General features: G+C 44.3%; 1 protein-coding gene across 5 annotated transcripts in view; it reads right to left on the bottom strand.

Annotated features, from left to right (window-relative positions):
• The window catches only part of CLCN3 (chloride voltage-gated channel 3), a 133,985-nt gene that overhangs the window by 53,742 nt on the left and 60,822 nt on the right, over positions 1-19,421 (bottom strand). The window contains exon 1 of one of the 5 annotated variants that reach the window (XM_073341614.2): positions 6,032-6,291. The exons of 3 other annotated variants lie outside the window; for them this stretch is intronic. In XM_073341614.2, the coding sequence (XP_073197715.1) occupies positions 6,032-6,110 (79 nt within the window). In that variant the 5' untranslated portion in view covers positions 6,111-6,291. Of the gene's footprint in view, positions 1-6,031; positions 6,292-19,421 lie in introns of those variants that run through there. One more of the 5 variants, XM_073341610.2, reaches the window with a different exon arrangement.

Here is a 19,421-nt window from a genome sequence, read left to right as displayed (position 1 = left end):
TTTATTTTTCAAACATGGGGGGAAATGTTTATCTGAAGGGTAAATACATGATTAGGAAGGAAATAACAACTTAATACTGTTCATCTAGTTCTCACACTGTGCTCAGCATCTCACGCACACATATGAGAAGCCATATATGGGTCACCAACCTGAAAGGTTCATGGTCTAAATAGACACCATGCAGACTATGGATTGGGAAAAACAAAGAAAGATGTAAATAGTATGGTAAAGATTTCACAGATACATATATTCCAAGGCCAGAAAGGATCACTGTGATCATCTGCTCTTCCCGCCAATATAACACCACCCATGGAACTTCCCCAGAATAATTCCTACAGCGTATCTTTTAGAAACACATCCAATAAATTTAAAAATTGTCAGTGATGGGGAACCAACAATGACCAAGTTTCAAAGCATCACATGCAAGATACGTATAGCCTACTACACAGTACTTATTTATTAACCTTCTTGCAGGGCCAAAGGCAGGATCCAACAGAGGAGATCTACAAGTGAGCTTATGGCAGTCATGACATTTGGCTACATATCCAGGCCAGATATACCTTCTGAGTCTGGGGATACCTATTATAAACTGCCAAACATAAAACATTACCAATCACACAGGGCAAAGCATCCAGATAAACCGTAACTAGACACTAAAAGAATTCTGGCTAATGGATTCTGTCAATTGGCAAAGTCAATTTGATGAACTCATAGCATAAGAGCCTCACACCCATTTTGTACCCTGGCAAAGGAGGGGGCATGTTGGGGCTGAGGCCAAGGCCATAGCACACACAGTTCTTGGGTCCGGAGGGCAGCCCAAGAAACCTGGCTATTCAAAATCTAAGCCAGACAAGTCCCCCAAGATCTGTAAATTACACTGGAGACCTCTTCAGTCACAGCCTCTCCCTACTCATCCTGGCTCCGAATTTGTCATCTCATCCATGTTCAGCCTAAACAACTCTTTTTATGACTCTTCTTCCATTATAGATAAAATCACACAGGAACAAATTCTAGCTTTGGATGGGTGCGTGCACACATCTCCTACACACATGAATATGGAAAGTCACAGTGTGGCCTTAAAGCTCTATGGTAGCTAGCTTCCAGACCACCCACCCCACACCAGACATTAGATGTGTCTATAATCAAGAGCCCCATGCAAGGGTAAAGACTAGCACACACAAGTAGATATTATTCTGTTCTGAGGTTTTGTACGTATGTATGAAGAATGTGACTCAAGTTCTTCTTAGATAATTATATCTCTATCTGATATCTACAGGCAATAGAGCAGAGGTTCTCAAACTGGGGGTCGGGACCCCTCAGGGGGTCACAAGGTTATTACATGGGGGGGTGCAAACTGTCAGCCTCCACCCCAAACCCGCTTTGTCTCCAGCATTTTTAATGGTGTTAAATAGATACAAAAGTGTTTTTAATTTAGAAGGGGCATCGCACTCAGAGGCTTGCTATGTGAAAGGGACCACCAGTACAAAAGTTTGAGAACCACTGCAATAGGAGGAATTTGTTGGTTTTGCTCCCTTAATGTGAATGCTGATAATGCAATTAAAGCCATGTAAAATATACTTAGGTACCATGGTGAAGGGTGCCTCAAATAGACCATAGTAATTAATAATGCTGTCAGTTACTGTGCTGTCTCACATTGGAAAAAACATTTCCCTAGATTTATAAAAACACTGACATCATAGATCAAATTTCAGACCTTACAGTAAGACGGACACTTTTATCATACGCAGTATTCAAGTAAGTACCATAAGCTAGTAAATAAGTCACACAAGTCAAATGCTAGATCTCTTAAATAGTTTTGTTTAAGAACTTCAAAACACATTTTAAATAAGTTGCTGCACATGTGTTATGTGCAGCCTGATCCAATGCTTACTTAAGTCAATCTGAGTTTTTCCACTGATTTCAGCCATCAGGCCCATTACGTGCATTGTGTTTGTTTTTTAAAATTGGGAATCTGAGTAAATGGTAAAGATGCACACTCTCCTTCAGGACAACCAGGAAACATCAAACTTGGTGAGTGTATCTGCGACAAGCTGGCAGGCAAGAGAACTCCTGATACTTTAGAAATATCTAAAGAGTCTGACTGTCAAAAATGGTGCAAAATTGAGCTCAAGAGAAAAAAAGTGATGTAAATTACCAATAAAAATCTTCATGTTGGACAGACTCAGTATCATCTTATAATTCAGTACTGTAGTACTTCAAGTAAAACTCCTTCCATTATTAATTACACATGACATCTAAGGGAAAAATTAACAGTAGTCAAGTACTTAAAGGCATAGTTTTCCTAAGAAATAAAACGAACACACTGTATAGTCTGAATTTTTTTAAAAACATATTACAGATGAAAGTAACACCTAAGATTATTAAAATTGAAAGATTAGATAAAAGAAAGATTTTTACTTATGCACTTGACAGTACTTTGCATAGTCAGTTGGCCACGATCCATCGAACACACATGCACTTTACTTCACACACAGGAGCAGTCCCATTTCAGCATCTAAAACCCATTTTCCTGACTGTGCAGTATTTTTAACACTTTTTTTGGCATTGGCTGGATTTCAAATTGACAATGTCTCTTTAATTTTAGATTAGTACAACAGGGAGCATAAGAAGAGTACAGCCTACAGCCAAATTAAAGGAAGTTCAGACCATATGTTCACTTTAACATTTATATTTACTGTACTATAAAGCACATTTGGGTGCGCTGGAGAGGTTTTAGTTGGGGGCTGAAGGTGACAGCTAGTGGCATTTTTTTTTTTCTTTGCTGGGCCTGTCCTGTAGTAGGTGACTTCTGGGTACTCTTCCGGCTCTGTCAATCTGTTTCTTCACTTTAGAAGGTGGGTACTGTAGTTTTAAGGACGCTTGACAAGGATCCTGTAGATGTCTGTCTCTGTCTGAGGGATTCGAGCAAATGCGATTGTATCTTAGAGGTTGACTATAGACAATGGATCATATGGTGTGTCCTGGATGGAAGCTGGGAGGCATGTAGGTAAGTATAGGGGTCAGTAGGTTTCCGGTACAGAGTGGTGTTTATGTGACCACCGCTTATTAGCACAGTAGTGTCCAGGAAATGGACCGCTTGCGTGGACTGGTCTAGGCTGAGGTTGATGGTGGGATGGAAATTGTTGAAATCATAGTGGAATTCCTCAAGGGCTTCTTTTCCATGGGTCCAGATGATGAAGATGTCATCAATGTAGCACAAGTAGAGTAGGGACGTTAGAACAACGCTTCCTTAGCTCTCGTCCCCTAAGTCAATCATAAAAATGTTGGCATACTGTGGGGCCATGTGGGTACCCATAGCAGTGCCGCTGACTTGAAGGTATATATTGTCCCCAAATGTGAAACAGTTGTGGTTGAAGACAAAGTCGCAAAGGTTAGCCACCAGGTTTGCCGTGACATTATCAGGGATACTGTTTCTGATAGCTTGTAGTCCATCTTTGTGTGGAATGTTGGTGTAGAGGGCTTCCATAATGGCCAGGAGGGTGTTTTCTGGAAGATCACCGATGGATTGTAGTTTCCTCAGGAAGTCAGTGGTGTCTCGAAGATAGCTGGGAGTGCTGGTAGCGTAGGGCCTGAGGAGAGAGTCCACATAGCCAGACAATCCTGCGGTCAGGGTGCCAATGCCTGAGATGATGGGACGTCCAGGATTTCCAGGTTTATGGATCTTGGGTAGCAAACAGACAGACCAGTCCTCGCTTACAGACAGCTCCTCAACCTGACGCAAATACTCTCCAGCAACCACACAAGAAAAACACTAACCCAGGAACCTATCCTTGCAACAAAGCCCGATGCCAACTCTGTCCACATATTTATTCAAGTGACATTATCATAATTTATTAGTCTCTAAGGTGCCACAAGTACTCCTGGTTTTTTTTTTCCAATCTCAAGTTACTCCAAACTGAAGTATCATGAATATTGATCAAAAGTTATAAAATGGCTTGAATCACACTTGGAGCTTTCTGGTTGGCTGCAAGTGATGTCACCATCTTATCAATACTCAGTACAGCCCGGAATGGTTTTCTTTAGAGGGTGAGTAAATTGTGTTTTGTAAGAGCAATAAAGACACGCCAGACAGAGCATTTTACAGGATTACTTCCCTCAATGGGCATTGCGAGTTCCTCTGCCTTTGGCTTTATGACCTATATCATCACCCTAAATGTGTAATAATTGCCTAGAAAACTACAGCCTATTCTGTTAAAATGCTTAATTAAAATGCACAAAGGTAAAACATGACAAATTATATGGAGTGTCTTGAAGATTTCATCTTTATTTCTTCTTGACAGAATTATTGCAAAACTACATTCTGTGATGTCAGGCAATCAAAAAAGCCAAACAATCTGCTGTAGAACAACAAAATATTGTCAGCAAATCTTCACAATTGATTTCTATAAACCAGCCTGCAAAATTATCCAGCACAAAGGCAATCTGGTCAGAGAACGTTCATGTTCAAAAAGTAATAGTTAAGACAAGCACATTTTAATTTCTTCAGATACACGCTGTACAAGAGGAAAGGCAACTAGTTCTAATGTAGCTTATTGCACATTATCTAAGGAATCACAAAAGCTACTCATAACAAGCACTGAAATCCAAGCTGCAAATGCTGAATAAGCAAACACACGGCCTAATTACTTCTTTGTAGAAATAAAAGCTTAAGTGGAAAGATTAAAGAATAACTTAGAATTTCCATACCATCCAGAACAATTCATTTTATGTAAATCAAGCTATTATTCTCAAGCTATCTGTTCTCAAATTCCAACACAAAACATAGTTTTCTAAAGCAACAGCAAAATTGATAACATTTCAATTTTACATTAACCAACTTCAAGAAAAAACTAAATTGAGAAAGGCCTACAGTACTTAATTAGCAGAGATCCCTTTTTGAGCAGAAAAGTTCAACCTGACAGACCTGAGAGAACCAATCAAAGGAGACTTTTTTCCTGACTTTGAAGGTCTGATTTCATTCTATTTCCACTGTAATAGAATCTACTTATCTCATCAATACTACACCAAATCTTTACACATATTTTGCTTTAACACCTATAATGTATTGTAAGAAATAAAAAGCTGTGCCCATGCAAATAAAAAGAGATTTTTATCAACACTGGGAATGACATTACATTAATTTTAAAATCCTAATATCCTGTGAGCAAGAGAATCATAGAAATGTAGGACTAGAAGGGACCTCAATAGACTTAGTCTAGTCCCCTGCACTGAGGCAGGACTAAGAATTATCTAGCCCATCCCTGACAGGTGTATGTCTAACCTAGTCTTAAAAACCTCCAATGACAGAGATTCTACAACCCCCATAGGTTATTTGTTCCAGTGTTTAACTACTCTTATAGTTAGGAATTTTTTCCTAGTGTCTAACCTAAATCTCCCTTCTACAATTTAAGCCCCTTACTTCTTATCCTGTCCTCAGTGGATAAGAGGAACAATTCACCACCATCCTCTTTATAAAAACCTTTTATGTACTTGAAGTGCAAATATTGAAAGTATCAACTGCACAACCAGGTATCTCTTAAAAAAACCCACTGATGTTGTTTTAATTAATATATTGTACTTTGATACTGTTTCTTTTACATCTCAGACATGCCAGGAAGGAGTTAACTCTGAAAGCATGTACAGAAACTTCCAAGCCCAAGGTAATCGATAGTCCCTTTAAGTTATCTAAAAGAAATTGCTTCCTTTATAAATTTCCACCAGTTTGGTCATGGTAAGCTACAAAAAATTCATACGTTTATTTTCTTGGTGAAACGGAGGAGAAGTTTAAAAAGGCTATCGCACACTGAAAATGGAGTCACTAGCTAATGTGATGTGAAGCAGGACTAATCCGCCCACAGAGAAAACAATCAAGGACAATACAAGGATCAGTAAGGGCTAGATTCTTTTCCTACAAAAACAAGCTAAACAAAGCGATGCAGCGATTAAAAGCTCTGCTTCAAATTTGAAAACAACCTACCACACAGACACGCAAACACACAAGAAATTGAATCATAACGTAAATTCATTATACCTCTCTTATGCAATTCTCTTAGTGGAATGTTGTCTCCTCCACCATCGTATGGTAAATAAGGATCAGAAGATACATCCATGAGCGTAACAAACAAAAAGAGTGTTTGTTAGTTCAGAACAACCGAACCATTTCTTACACAACAGCAGCAGGCTGGGAAGCTGCCATATTTGATCAGGATTTGGACTGTGTGCTGGCTTCTTGCAGCAACTGGGTTCTTCCACAGTCGATGATGTCATCAAAGGGAAATTATTGCAGCCTGGTTGCTAGTGGCTACAATCTAGCAGTGCTTAAAGGCGGAACAGCAGACTTAATCAACGCAGCCTGCTGTGCCTGAAGGTGACTAAGCTTGAAGTAAAACAGAATGAACTGGTTTTAAGAATATAAAATGCACTAGGCCACGTAAGTTAACACTGAAGTTACACTGCAACGCTACAGAAAAGGCAGCCATTTTGCTTTGGTGCTTGCTTTATACAGTAAAATCCAAACAATAGCCCCTAATTACTTAGAATAAAGAAATGCTTACAGTTCATTTAAGTTATAAGAAAGATATACACAGTGACAGAGAAATCCAACTTCACTCCTAGTTCATCAAATGTGTCTTTTGAATACTAGGATTTAAATATAAACACTGATATGAACTGTAATAATGGCACGAATATCTGAATGACAACTCAAAGGCACTTCCAAATTTTAAGACTCAAAAAATGTGAGTTTTTCTCACAAAGACAAGTTTACATTTTGAAGTATAAAACACAGGACAAAACAGACACTGTCCTGCAGTTTTTGTACTTGTTTCATCCACATTTCTACTGACATCCCAGGGAAGGTGTTTAAATAATCAGACGTTTACAAAATATTTAAGAGGAGATACAAACCAAGGATCTGGAGCCTAGATCTTCAAAGGTTTTTAGCCACCTAACTCCCTTTGATTTCAGTGGGAGTTAGGTGCCTAAAAACCCTTGAAGATCTGGGCCTAAATCAATAAATTGTAGTTGAAAACAGAAACTGAGGTCCTGCCTTCCACTATTTTATTATTTATTATTGTTGTTATTATTTTGTGGCACCCAAATTTAATTCTTTGGCCAAGTTGTTTCAGTGTAGTTCAGTGTTCAGAAGAACAGTGTAGCTTAGTAGAAAATGGAGAAACAGTTCTGTCCCAAGATCCAATGAATCATCTTTTCAGTCTTCAGAGTAACAGCCGTGTTAGTCTGTATTCGCAAAAAGAAAAGGAGTACTTGTGGCACCTTAGAGACTAACCAATTTATTTGAGCATGAGCTTTCGTGAGCTACAGCTCACTTCATCGGATGCAAGATCTTTTCAGTCTTAATCCACATTTGCCCCTTAGAGCTTGTTTACACAAAAAAGTTGCACCAGTGTAACTTAAATTGTTAAATTTGTGCAAAACATGATGTAGACACCATTATTATGGTTTTATTTAAACAGGTAATGACGTAAGTTAAACTTAAGCGAAAGTCAGTGTCTGCAGGGGCCAGGTCTAAATGACAAAGTTTTCTCAGAATAGCTACAGTGGTCAGAGATGTGAAAAACCTGTACCCCTACCCAACACAACTATGCCAGTAAAACCCTGGACAGCTTTTCCTGAGTGGCTGCTCACAGATTGGTTGCCAAACAGAGTCCTTTTTTTCAATAGCCTTTGAAACCCGTATGCTCATTTTTCTTCTCAATTATGAGTGATTTTTGCATTCCCATTGTTCATAATTGCTCTGTACATTCCCTTCCCTGCCCTCCAACATGATGAAAGTGTTTTTTAAAGAGTGAGATACAATGCATGCCAACCTAACATAACTATGGACAGGCATATTACTTTTTTTTTCTTTTCCCATAAGAGTATATGTGCACAGGATGAAATGCACCACATGTTGCGATAGGCATGTGTAGGACCTATGGATCGTGAAAGTTGTTTTGTGGGAAGTATTTATCATCATAACAGTGGACATAAGTCTGTAGATTTTGCATCTGTTATTGCAGGTAGTGGTGCCACTTTGATCTGTGGGTAGCTTGCTTCTTCTGATGACGAGCTTGGTGAATTGTGTGTGTGTGGGCGGGGGGTGTTTCAAGGTCAGAAGAGTGGGTGCAGGAAAGATTTATTTTAGGATGTGATCCTCATCAATTTTCGATTGTAATTGTTTAATGATACCTAAGGGATATTTTTAGTAAAAATCATAGACAGGTCACAGGCAATAAACAAAAATTCATGGCCCCTGACCTGTCCAGGACTTATAATATTATAATATATATATATATAATATAATTATAATATAATAGTATTTACCCCTGACTAAATCTTGCGGGGGGGGGAGGGAGGTGCACCGCTGGGGAGAGACGGGGGAGAGTGACAGGGGGGGCGCTGCTGGGAGAGGGCGCCGGGGACAGCCCAAGCAGCGGCTGTTCCGGCCGGCCACCCTGAGACCGCTGCCGGGGGCCACCCGAGCAGCAGCTGGTGTGGCAGTCCCCGGGGCCTCTCCAGCAGCGATTGGTGTGGCTGCCCCACCTGAGCAGCTGGTCCTGGAGTCATCCACACTGGCTGCTTCAGAAGTCACAGAGCCTTAATGATGCCCCATATGGGTTCCAGTGTGGTTGGTAGGTGACAACTGGGGGTGTGTCCTCAGAAAAGGGTTTTTCCCAGAATGAAGCAGGTTCTCTCAGGGTATTCAGGTGGCACATTCCAAGAAGGGTGTTTACATTATTTCTAAGGTATCTATGCAATTTTGGGGTAAATTCAGAATTAGGAATCTGTATTGTTAATTACCTAGCTATTTCAGAAATTTTGAAGTCAGTATGTAATATTAAGAACTGCCTGTGTTACAGTTAACAAGCGAAGAATCGATTTTTAGAATTTCCTTCATTTCATAGGATATACTAAGGCCTTCTTTTTAAGGTAGTAATTTGTGCATCCATACATCTGGCACTTTGATGAAAAATGGCTTAAAAACAACTCACAAGTGGCTAGCAGGCTCAAAGGGTAACTTGTTCCCAAAGAAATTTCATCATTATTACATACTGAGACCTCAGTCCCGGAAACCTGAATAACTTTACAAATCTGAGTAGTCCCATTGTGCTCAAGGGGACTGCTCAATTCTATAACGTTTCTCAGAGTATGTCTACAGTATATTGGCACAACTGCAGCAATGCTGCTGTACTGTAGACACTTGCTACAGTGATGGAAAGAGTGCCCCTTCCCCTCTCTAGAGGCGGTTAGTTAGGTTGGTGGAAGAATTCTTCCATAGATCTAGCAGCATCTACAGTTGAGGTTAGGTTGACCTAACTACATCTCACAGGACCTGAAATTTTTCACAGTCCTGAGAAATGTAGGTAGGTTAACATAGGTGTTGACCAGGTTTCAGGTGAATAAAACTGCAGGACTGGACCCTTAAATTCCATGTTTTGGAACTCTCACTACATATACCATTTAATCTTATGCATAGGTTACATTTGAAGAATTATTTCTAAAGGCTCAACAGTCATTCTCCTCCCTGTTGTTCTTCAAAAATGAAAAGTTTCTCTTCCTTGTTCTACACAGAATTCCACAAAGAACAGAAGTTTTTCAAAATGACTGCTAGCTCAATTGTTGTCATTAGGACTGAAGTTACATCTGTCCTCATCTGATGGTCATTTCAGGAATGAGAATGGACATGAGTATATTCACTTCCGGACATATTGGGGCAGCCACCATCCTGTGAACAGCTTCACTTCATTGTCATTGACAACAATGAAACACGGTGACCATTTTGAAAGAACTCAAACCTCATGAGTTTCTCTGAAGATTTAATATACTAGTATGACCGAAAGCACCCCTGTATTCACACCCCATACACTATTGTAATAATCTTTGTATAAAATATGCCTTCTGAGGTACCACTTGAAAACTAATAACCCACTGGTCAATAATGTGATGAAATGTGTGTAGCAACATTAGATGAAAAGTTATAAACATAAGCTGAAATTAGGTTTGAAATGTGTTTTTCAGACAAATCCAGGTAAAAGACAAAGGACAAGGTGACACCTCTAGCCAGCTGTCATTAAAGTTGAAAGGCAATCACCTATCCAGTGGCCATTCTTTGGCAAGGAAGTGGGGCAGGAACAAACAGATCTGCATTTTAGCAAACAGGATGGAACCCCTTTCACCACCATACTCTTTGTCTCCGTCCCCACAGCAGGAATGAATTTTATATAGGGGCAAACCTCAGGAAAATGCATTTTCAAAGGATGACTGAACTATAAAAAATGAGGGGCAAACACACTCCAATTTATCTCTCCCTAGCCATCTCTCTCTTTTTCACCCATGAAGACAAAAGAAACTGCCTTTGGGAGCAGATCCTGGCCTGAGAATTTGGTCAGCCATGTTACTGGGAACACACGGTGAGAGATTTCACCTTGATCCAACTCTAGTTTGTTAAGTTTTAGTACTAGGAAGCATTTTATCTTTATTTCTCTTGTAACCATTTCTGATTTTAATGCCTTATACTTGTACTGACTTAAGATCTCTCTCTGTAGTTAAATAAACTTGTTTTATTTTTTAATTAAAGCTAATCCAGTGTTTTCTTTAAACTGAACTGAGCAGGTAACTCCATTTAAAACAGCAAACTGTTGTACACTGACCCCTTACAGGGGCAACAGACCTCCAACAGCTGGACTGTTCAGCAGGGGGCTGGGCAGGGCAGAACACATTTTGGGGGGAAACCCAGAACTGGGAGTAAGGTAGGGTCATTCCGCACGTGGTAACCAAGACAGATGGAAGCCAGAGTGTGAATGGAGTATGCTGACAGACTGCTGGGGTCGGCATTGCTGGATCAAGCCTGTGGCTACACACAGACATTCAGGGTGTGACCTGCGTGCTGGCAGGCTGATTGCAACTGACCCAAGTTGGAAGCTACAACAGCAAAGCACAGTGAGGTACCCAAGGTTGCAGTGCAGGGGTGACAGTCACTCACTGGTCTGGATTGCATCACAGAATGTTATAAACAGCCTCTTTCAGCTATGAAAAATTATAACAAGAAATGACTCAATTCTATATATTTCTTTTCAGAACTGACCTGTTTCACCAGAACTACTCAACAGTGAGGGCAGGAAGGAGAGGAAAACTAGACTGTGTGTAAGGGAACGTAGAAGGTGCAGGAGTGAGGAGAAAGCTGGATATGGAAGACAGGAGGAAGCAGAATTTGTGATGTATATGTAGAAGAATGTATAAAGGTGCAAGAGGCAGGATGAACTTGGAAAACAGGAAGTAGGGGGAAATGAGACGGTAGTACAAAGATGTCGCAATTACCCCACAACTAGATGTAAAAAAACCAAGAAATCCAGAGTTAAAGTTAAATTTAAACATATTAAGTTATGGAAACGCATAGTTAAAGAATTCAAAGAACCTATCTCTGTTGTGCAATGATGCCACAGGGGGTTGGGGAAATTTAATGTGTCTTTAAAAATCAGTTTACTCTAATTTAGGAACATAAATACTAAAATGCCTTAAATCACATGTTTTTTGCCTGGTGTCACTACAGGGTAGAGTTAAGGTGTTTTGGTGTCCTAACTATTCATTTATATACCTTAAAAACACTTAGATTTCTTTTAAGTTTAACTATAATTCTAAATTCCCAAATTTACATTGCTTGGTTTTGGAATAACGACAACATCTCTAATATTTTTTTATATGTACTGTCAATCTTAACACTTTTTTTTTCTGGGAATAGTATAGCAGAAGCTGGTAGTGACTAACACTTCCCATGCTAAAAAGATTCTTGCCACCTTTTCTCTGAGATGCTCTCACACCTCCATAAGTTGCAGCAAGCCTCTGATATTTGGCAGGGGGACAGCTCTCAAGTACAGAAGTGAAGTTTCTTTGCCCAATTAAACTTATTTAGATTTTGCTGAAGATATAAATGACTAAAAATCATCATTCCCTTCCCTTGTTTGCAAGCCTTAGGAATGTTTTGGCTCATGCCTAAACAACAGCTTAACACAAGGGTGGGCAAACTACAGCCTGCAGGCCAGATCTGGCCCCTCAGGGCTTTGGATCAGGCCAGCGGGATTGCCCCCCGTGGTGCCACAGACCCCGCGCTGCTCTCAGAAGTGGCTGACACCACGTCCTGGGGAGGGGTAGAGGGCTCTGTGCGTTGCCCTTGCCTCCAGACACTGCCCCGCGCAGCTCCCATTGGCTTGGAACGGGGAACCGCGGCCAATGGGAGTTTCAGGGGAGGTACCTGTGCCCTGCCTGCCCACCCTGGCCCCATGCCATGCTGCTCCGGGAAGCGGCCAGAACCACATCCCTGCGCGGAGCCCTGTGCGCCCACGACCCCAGGGGCCGAGCAGGGATGTGGTTCTGGCCTCTTCCCAGAGTAGCACGGCGTGGGGCCAGGGTGGGCGGGCGGGCAGGCAGGCAGGGAGCCTGCCCTGGCCCAGGTGCGTGCCACTGCCACTCCGGAGCTGCTTTAGGTAAGCGGTGCCGGGCCAGAGCCCGAACCCCTCCGGCACCCCGCCCCACAACTCCCTGCCTAAGCCCCCTCCCGCAGTCTGCACCCCTCTTGCATCCCTGCCCTGAACCCCCTCCTGCAATCCGCATCCCTCCTGTGCCCCAACCCCCTTCCCTGAGCCCCCTCATACACCCCGCACCCCTCCTCTGCCCCCATCCCTTGTCCTGAGCCCGTTCCTGCACGCTGCACCACACCTCACACTCACTCCCGCACCCCAAGCCCCCCTCCCGGCCCTACATACAATTTTCCCACCTAGATGTGGCCCTTGGCCCAAAAAGTTTGCTCACCCCTGGCTTAACATTCACATTTCTAGGCTGACCACCCACTGGAACCAAAGCAGCAAGCACCAGCACCCCCTTCCCCCACCCCGCCCTACTGGGAACATCTGGGAGATGCTGGAGCAGTCTCCCCCACCTGTAATGCCCAGTTCCCCACCTCTTCTTTCCCACCCCATGTTTCATTATCAGTCCCCATCCCATCCAGACTCCTTATCTCAATGTACTCCCCCTCCTTTTATGCTTCCAGCTCTTGACTCCTCAGCATTCCAGTCAGACAGCTTCCTACGCTACACTGGGCCCAGAAGAGGGGTCACTGAAAGCACAGGAAAAACAGATTCCTGGCTCTCCATTCCAGTGCCTGGACCCAGAACCAGGTTTACCATGGCGCCAGTGGCACCATGGCACTGGGCCCAGAGTCAGATGGGGCCCCGGCAAGCTCGATCCCACGGCTGGCTGAGCCGGCCATGAAAGTTGTCCCCACCCCTGCTCTACCCCAGTCCCGCCCCCACTCCACCCTTTCCCCTGAGCAACGGGGGGACTGCAGCAGGGGTCGGGCACACCCTGCACTCACCGGGCAGCGGGAAGTGGAGTGACCTGGCCGCAGCCTGCTCTGCACTGCTGGTGAGTGCTGGGGGCAGTTCTCCCCAGCCACCCAGTCCTAAGGCTGGGAGCTAGGGGAGCAGAGCGGAGTAGGCTGGGGCTGGGTCTCTCCACTTCCCGCTGCCCCATGAGTGTGGGGTCAGGCTCCACTGGCTTGTGCTGGGGGATGGTTACCTCCTACCCCCAAAGCCTGGGGAGGAGATGGAGCGGTGGGGAAGGGGCATTGGATGGGGAAGAGAAGGGGATAGAGGAACCAGGGGCAGAGGGAAAGACACAGTGGGGAAGGAAGGGGGTGGGATGGGGAGGAGATGGAGCGGTGGGGAAGGGGCATGGGATGGGGAAGAGAAGGGGATAGGGAAAGCGGGGGCCCAGCATGCGGATCCCCTTGGCAGCAGCTGGGGCTCCCCTGTTAAGCAGGCCCAACAAACCCTCACCCTGACAAGCCCCACCTCCTCTGCAGCTGTACCACGTCGATGAGCTGCCCCCAGACACCCTCCTCACTGAGCCTCAACCACCTATACCTGGACCCCCACCCAAATGAACCCCACCTCCCCTGTACCCATACCCCCACACCCCGCGATGAGCTCCAACCACTTTCACTTGGTCCCCCTTGCAGACTCCCATTGCCCCCGCACCTGGAACCTCCCTGTGCATCCAGACTGCCCCACACAGAACCCCCTCCCCCATCTGGTTTCCCCCACACTAAGTCCCTCTACACTTGGATCCTGCTGCCAGGCTGAGCCTCCTTGCCCACATCTGGTGTGCCTGGCGCAAAAGGGAAGGACCCCAGGGTGTTTATGTGGCAGTCATATTCCTTGTGCTGTGCAAGGGTCAGGTTCAGCCTCACTGCCAAGTCCCTGTCCCAGGGAGCAGGAGAGGCTGCAGGGTATTCTCCCACCTCCATGCAGCCAGTGGCCTGTGCTCCCCACTGCCATGGTGGAGTTTCCACATTTATTTACTGTAAAAAAACAAAACAAAACCAAAACACCCGCAGAATTTTAAAATATTATGCACAGAATTTGATGCAGAATTCCCTCAGGAATATGGGGCGCTGTACAGATGGGACTGTGAAGGGGGTGCTGGACAGTAGGGGACCTGTGGGTGGGGGAGCTGGGCAGGGGGTATGGTGTGCAGGGTGCTGTGCGGTTGTGGTGGGAGGTCAGTGGGAGGGGTCTCTGGGTAGGGGGTGCTGGACATAGCGGGTCCAGGACCATTGGGCATGGGGATCTGTGTGGAAGGTCTCTGGGCGAGGGGGCAATGGGCTTAAGGGCAGGGCACTGGGCAGGGGGGCAGTGTGAAAGGGGCACGCTGGCACCGCAGGGCTGGGCTGGCCAGTGTGCGTCTAGCAGTTGTGGGTTTGTAAACAGTGCCCTTGTGCTGGGCTGAGTGGGGCCACTCCCGCTGTGCCTCATTGCTCCCAACTGGCCCCTTGCTCTGCGGACCGCTGTCCATCACATGCCCTGTTTCCCCAATGGGGGCCCACAAATAGGGTTGGCACTGGGCCCACAAAAAGTTAATCCAGCCCTGCCCGGACCTAAGACAGCCTGGAGCTGTCAGGAGCTGCAGTTGAAGAGAAAGGCCTGTTTAACCTCCTGCAGCCACAGACTAGAGCATCATCAGGGGAGACAATCTTCAGAAACTTTAAATGGTTAACTAACAAGCCTCTACTGAGTATATGCCAACTGTGATTTTTCAAGGGCTTCTACCTAACCCAATTTGGGTGGATTTTCACAGGAAAGGAAAAGGCACATCCCTGACATAAAAGCAGCCCCTTGCCAAACTTTAAGTCCCTGCTGCAAAGCCGAAGTGTTAGAGCTTCTCAAAGAGATGGTCACCAGAATTTTTAACATGGGCAAAACAATGTATGTTTCTGTAACCTCCTTGTCAGAAATGGCTGAACCATTCTAACTGAAATAATAATAATAAAAATCCTGAACCAGACACCTGGCATGGAAATTTTCAACACAAATGGTTAAAAGTTTGGCAAAGTTATAAGCAACTGAGAAGCAGGGCCGGCTCTAGGTTTTTTGCCACCCCAAGCAAAAAATTTGCTGCCCCAAGATCAGGTGGGGTTGGGCCTCGCAGGCGGTGCTGGAAGTGAAGGGAGTGATGTCACCTTCTCCCAGCGCCTGCAGGGGCTTTACTCCTCCCCACTCCGCCCGGCCGCGCAGAGAAGCCCCGATATAAGGGGTGGCATAAGGCAGTGCAGCAGCCAGTGCACAGAGGAGGTTGCGCAGCCCCGGCTCCCTGGCAAGACTCGCCCTCTTCTCCCCAGGTAGCGGCTGGGCCCTGGCAGCTCAGCATCCCAGGCCTGGGGCTTCCCCTTCCCACTGCAGCCGGGGGTGCAGCGCCCTCGCCTCATCTAAGTGGAGCAGCTCCGAGAGCACAACTGCCCCGAAAAAAAAGGATGGTCGGAACACTGCCCCTGGAAATGTGCCGCCCCAAGCACGTGCTTGCTTTGCCGGTGCCTAGAGCCGGTCCTGCTGAGAACAGGATCTTATAGTGGGAAGCATCAGGCAAGATTAATAATAGGTGGTTCTACCATCCCTGCCGCAATAAACACAGTAGCACTAAAAACACAACTGAAAGTGGCAAATCTGTGTTTGATATGAAAGTATGTCACACTGCCAAAAGTTGTGTTCTGATATTTATTATACAAACTATAGAAGCTAATGCAAAATTTTGGCTTTTTTTTTTTTGGCAGTTGGAGTCATAGTAAAATTTTTGTTACTTTGTTTGTATTTCTTATGTTGATTTAGTCCCCATCAACTAATCACATGACTATTGTGCACGATCACTGTGGCATAACCAAGAACTTTGTTTTAGATCCAGCCTGACCAGGGTGCCCTGACCCAGGAACCACTCAATAGGCAGCTTCCCCTCTGCCCCATCAGTTCCTATTTGTTTATAGCCTGAATAGTAGTGACAATGTAAGACTCCTCAGGAACGCTCTCTCTCTTGCTCTCACGGATGAGCTGTGGAAGAAAAATGAAGTCAGATCCTAACTAACAAGGGAGTGGGACAGAAGAGCATGTTGGAGTTTCACACACAATTAATATTTAGACCCCAATAGTTTCTTCTTCCCTGTATTTCCCTAGTCTATGGGGAAGAGGTATGTTTCTCTACTGCCTGTTAGAACCCTGAATGTAGGGGGAGAGAAAGAAGAGACAAACTAACAAGGGAGAAGCAAAGTGGAACAGAAGAGAAAGCCAAGGAAAGGAGGACCATTAGGCTTCTGGGAGGCCTACTTTTACAGCTTGGCCCAGACCTTATAACTAAGGCTTTATCTCTGTCACGGAGGTCACAGATTCTGTAACTTTCTGTGATCTCCGTTACTTTTCCAGAGGCTGGTGAGGCTGCCCAAGCAGATCAGGTAGCCTCTGGGACAGCTGCACCAGCCGCTGCTGGGGCAGTCTCAGGCCACCGCAGCTCCCTGACCCCAGCAGCAGTAGTTTGGATGTGGGAGGAGGCTCAAGGCTGGAGCAGAAGGTTGGGATGCAGGGCGGTGATTACCTCGGGGAGGGAGCTACCCAGAAGTGGCCGGCATGTCCCTGCAGCTCCTAGGCATTAAGATAAAGTAGATGTGCTGTTAATACTCTTGTCTCTACATACAATATACTGAGCTTGGGAGTCTCACTGGGCCATTTAGGGTATGTCTACACTGCAATTAAAAAAACAATGGCTGGCCCTGTCAGCTGACTTGCACTTACAGGGCTCGGGCTGAGGGGTTATAAAATGATAATGCAGATGTCTGGGATTGAGCTGAAGGCTGGGACCCTTCTCCCACTTGTGGGGTCCATCCCTGAGCCCAGACATCTAAACTGCAATTATATAGACTTGACCTCTAGTCAGCTGACAAGGACCAGTCATGGCTATTTTATTGCAGTGTAGATACACCCTTAGTATCTTTTTGGCTGCAACCTCCTATTCCCTGGACTTCCTACCTTTCACTTCTTCCTGCTCTAGGTCTATCCAAAATTCTGCTGCCAATATAATCTTCCTCTTTTGCTGTTCCGATTATATCCCAATTCTGCTCTGGTTTCTACACACTTTCTGCATCAAGTGCAAGCTCCTAATCCTCACTTCAAAAAACTATACACAAATCTTCTTTCCTCCTATATCTTGCCTTAATCATCAACTATACGTCTTCCCATTTCTGCCCAGGCTTCTGTCAAATTATCCCAATTGTCTCCTTTGCCTATATCTAACTTTGTGCATTCTTTCAACGCCACTTCTTGCATCTAAAACAGCTTCCCTAATAATGCATTTGTTCACCAAATGTCTTCAGTCAGCTTTTGGGCATCAAGGTTTAGATTTTTGGCCAGAGAACTCTGGGAAGGAATGGGTATAAATCATCACCCATTTTGTTTTATATTGCATTTCACTCGCTTGTGACTTTAAAATATAAGCTCTTTTTCTTATCCTCTTCCTAGTATTTGCATTAGCAATGCACTGGGATTACAAGGTTTTTTGCACACCTTTTATGCTGATAGCTCTGGGAGCCTGATGAGCATATGTCAAAGAAGTAGTTTACTGTGTGGTTGTAGATAATGTATAGTGCACTAGTAACTATTCTGGAGCATATTTTGTTAAAAAAAAGTCTTAGCAATACAAGATCTCGACTGCAGAAATTTATTGTGTATTTACTGAGAAGTTGGGGAAAGAGTGGCCTTTTGTCCATGTGAATTATAGGATATACTGGTCAGTGATGTGTGATTAACAACTTTTTGCTGGAAAATCAATACTCAGAGGCTTCTCTGTAGCATTCTGTGCTGCCACCTTGGAGGGAAATCATGTTTTCTCAATTACTGGGATTATTTATTCTCCAACTCAGTAGTAAAATCAACTTTTAGAATGCTGTCACATCACCTATGGGATGATGGGGGCATCAAAATGAGCACTCTAATCTGAATGTCTATCAGGCAGTTATGCTTACAATCCTTCACTATATAGCTGAGAGAGACAACATGGCCGCCACATTAGAAAACTGGACCAGTTTCCTACTGTCTTCAATCTGTTTGCAGGGTCAAGTGGTGGGACAAGATTCACACTATCAAAATCCTTTTTCATTGCCTGATGTCTGGCATTCAAAGCATACGTCTGAAAGCTCAGCTGCATTGGTCTGGGAATCTTGTTGAAATGGCCAACTCAAGAATACTCAAGGCCATATTTTATAGTCCGCTACAGCAAGGTGTTACAATGTATCAATGTGGGGGGAGAAATTAAGGATGTTATGGACCCCTGCTAAGAAGTCACAGGTACAGCTGTCCCTAAATTAGGATCTATCACCTAACTGATCTCAGTACAAATAAGGATAAGGGACAAGAAAAGGTAACTAAAAAGGTGCTTTAACATAAGGTAAATATATAGACAAATATGTCAGTAGCTTGCATGGGTATGAAGCCCAGAACCCTCTCCTTCTACAAATGAGAGACAAAGGGACTTCTACTTTACAGATCAAAGTTCATCTAACCTTCTGCCTCGGCCTCAAGATGTTGGATCCGGACCTACCACTGCGCTTGGGAATGACAAGCGGCGCAAGAGGGACTTGGACCTTTGATGACTGCTGGACCAGGATTAGGATCAGGATCATTTCTCAGGTAAGTAGCTGTGGCAGTATCTTTCAGAGATCTTTTGGCAGTTCTTGATCCGATGATGCAAATGTGGGCTGCTGCTAGGGAGGACAACGCCCTAAAGCCTGTGGGCACGGGGGGCTTTTATATCCTCTGGTCTCTTGGCATATTAGTGACCACCTGATGAGTCCCTTCCCCGCCTTTCCACAAAAAAGCGCCAAACTCAAATTAAAGGGCACCAAAGTTCCAAACAGAAGGGTAGCCAACATGGCTGCCAAATAACTACTAGACACCATTCAAGATGGTGATTTTAACAAATTTTTGACATTACCATTTCCCAAGTAAATAATACAAGATACCAGATAGACATGAATCAGAGCATGCAAATTAAAACATAAATACATGAATAATACAGTAAAAAAGGCACCTGTTCTCATGGTGGCCAATGCA

The sequence above is a fragment of the Lepidochelys kempii genome, chromosome 4 (genome assembly GCF_965140285.1).
Source record: "Lepidochelys kempii isolate rLepKem1 chromosome 4, rLepKem1.hap1, whole genome shotgun sequence".
Lineage (NCBI taxonomy): Eukaryota > Metazoa > Chordata > Testudines > Cheloniidae > Lepidochelys > Lepidochelys kempii.
This window is presented reverse-complemented; position numbering and strand designations above follow the sequence as displayed.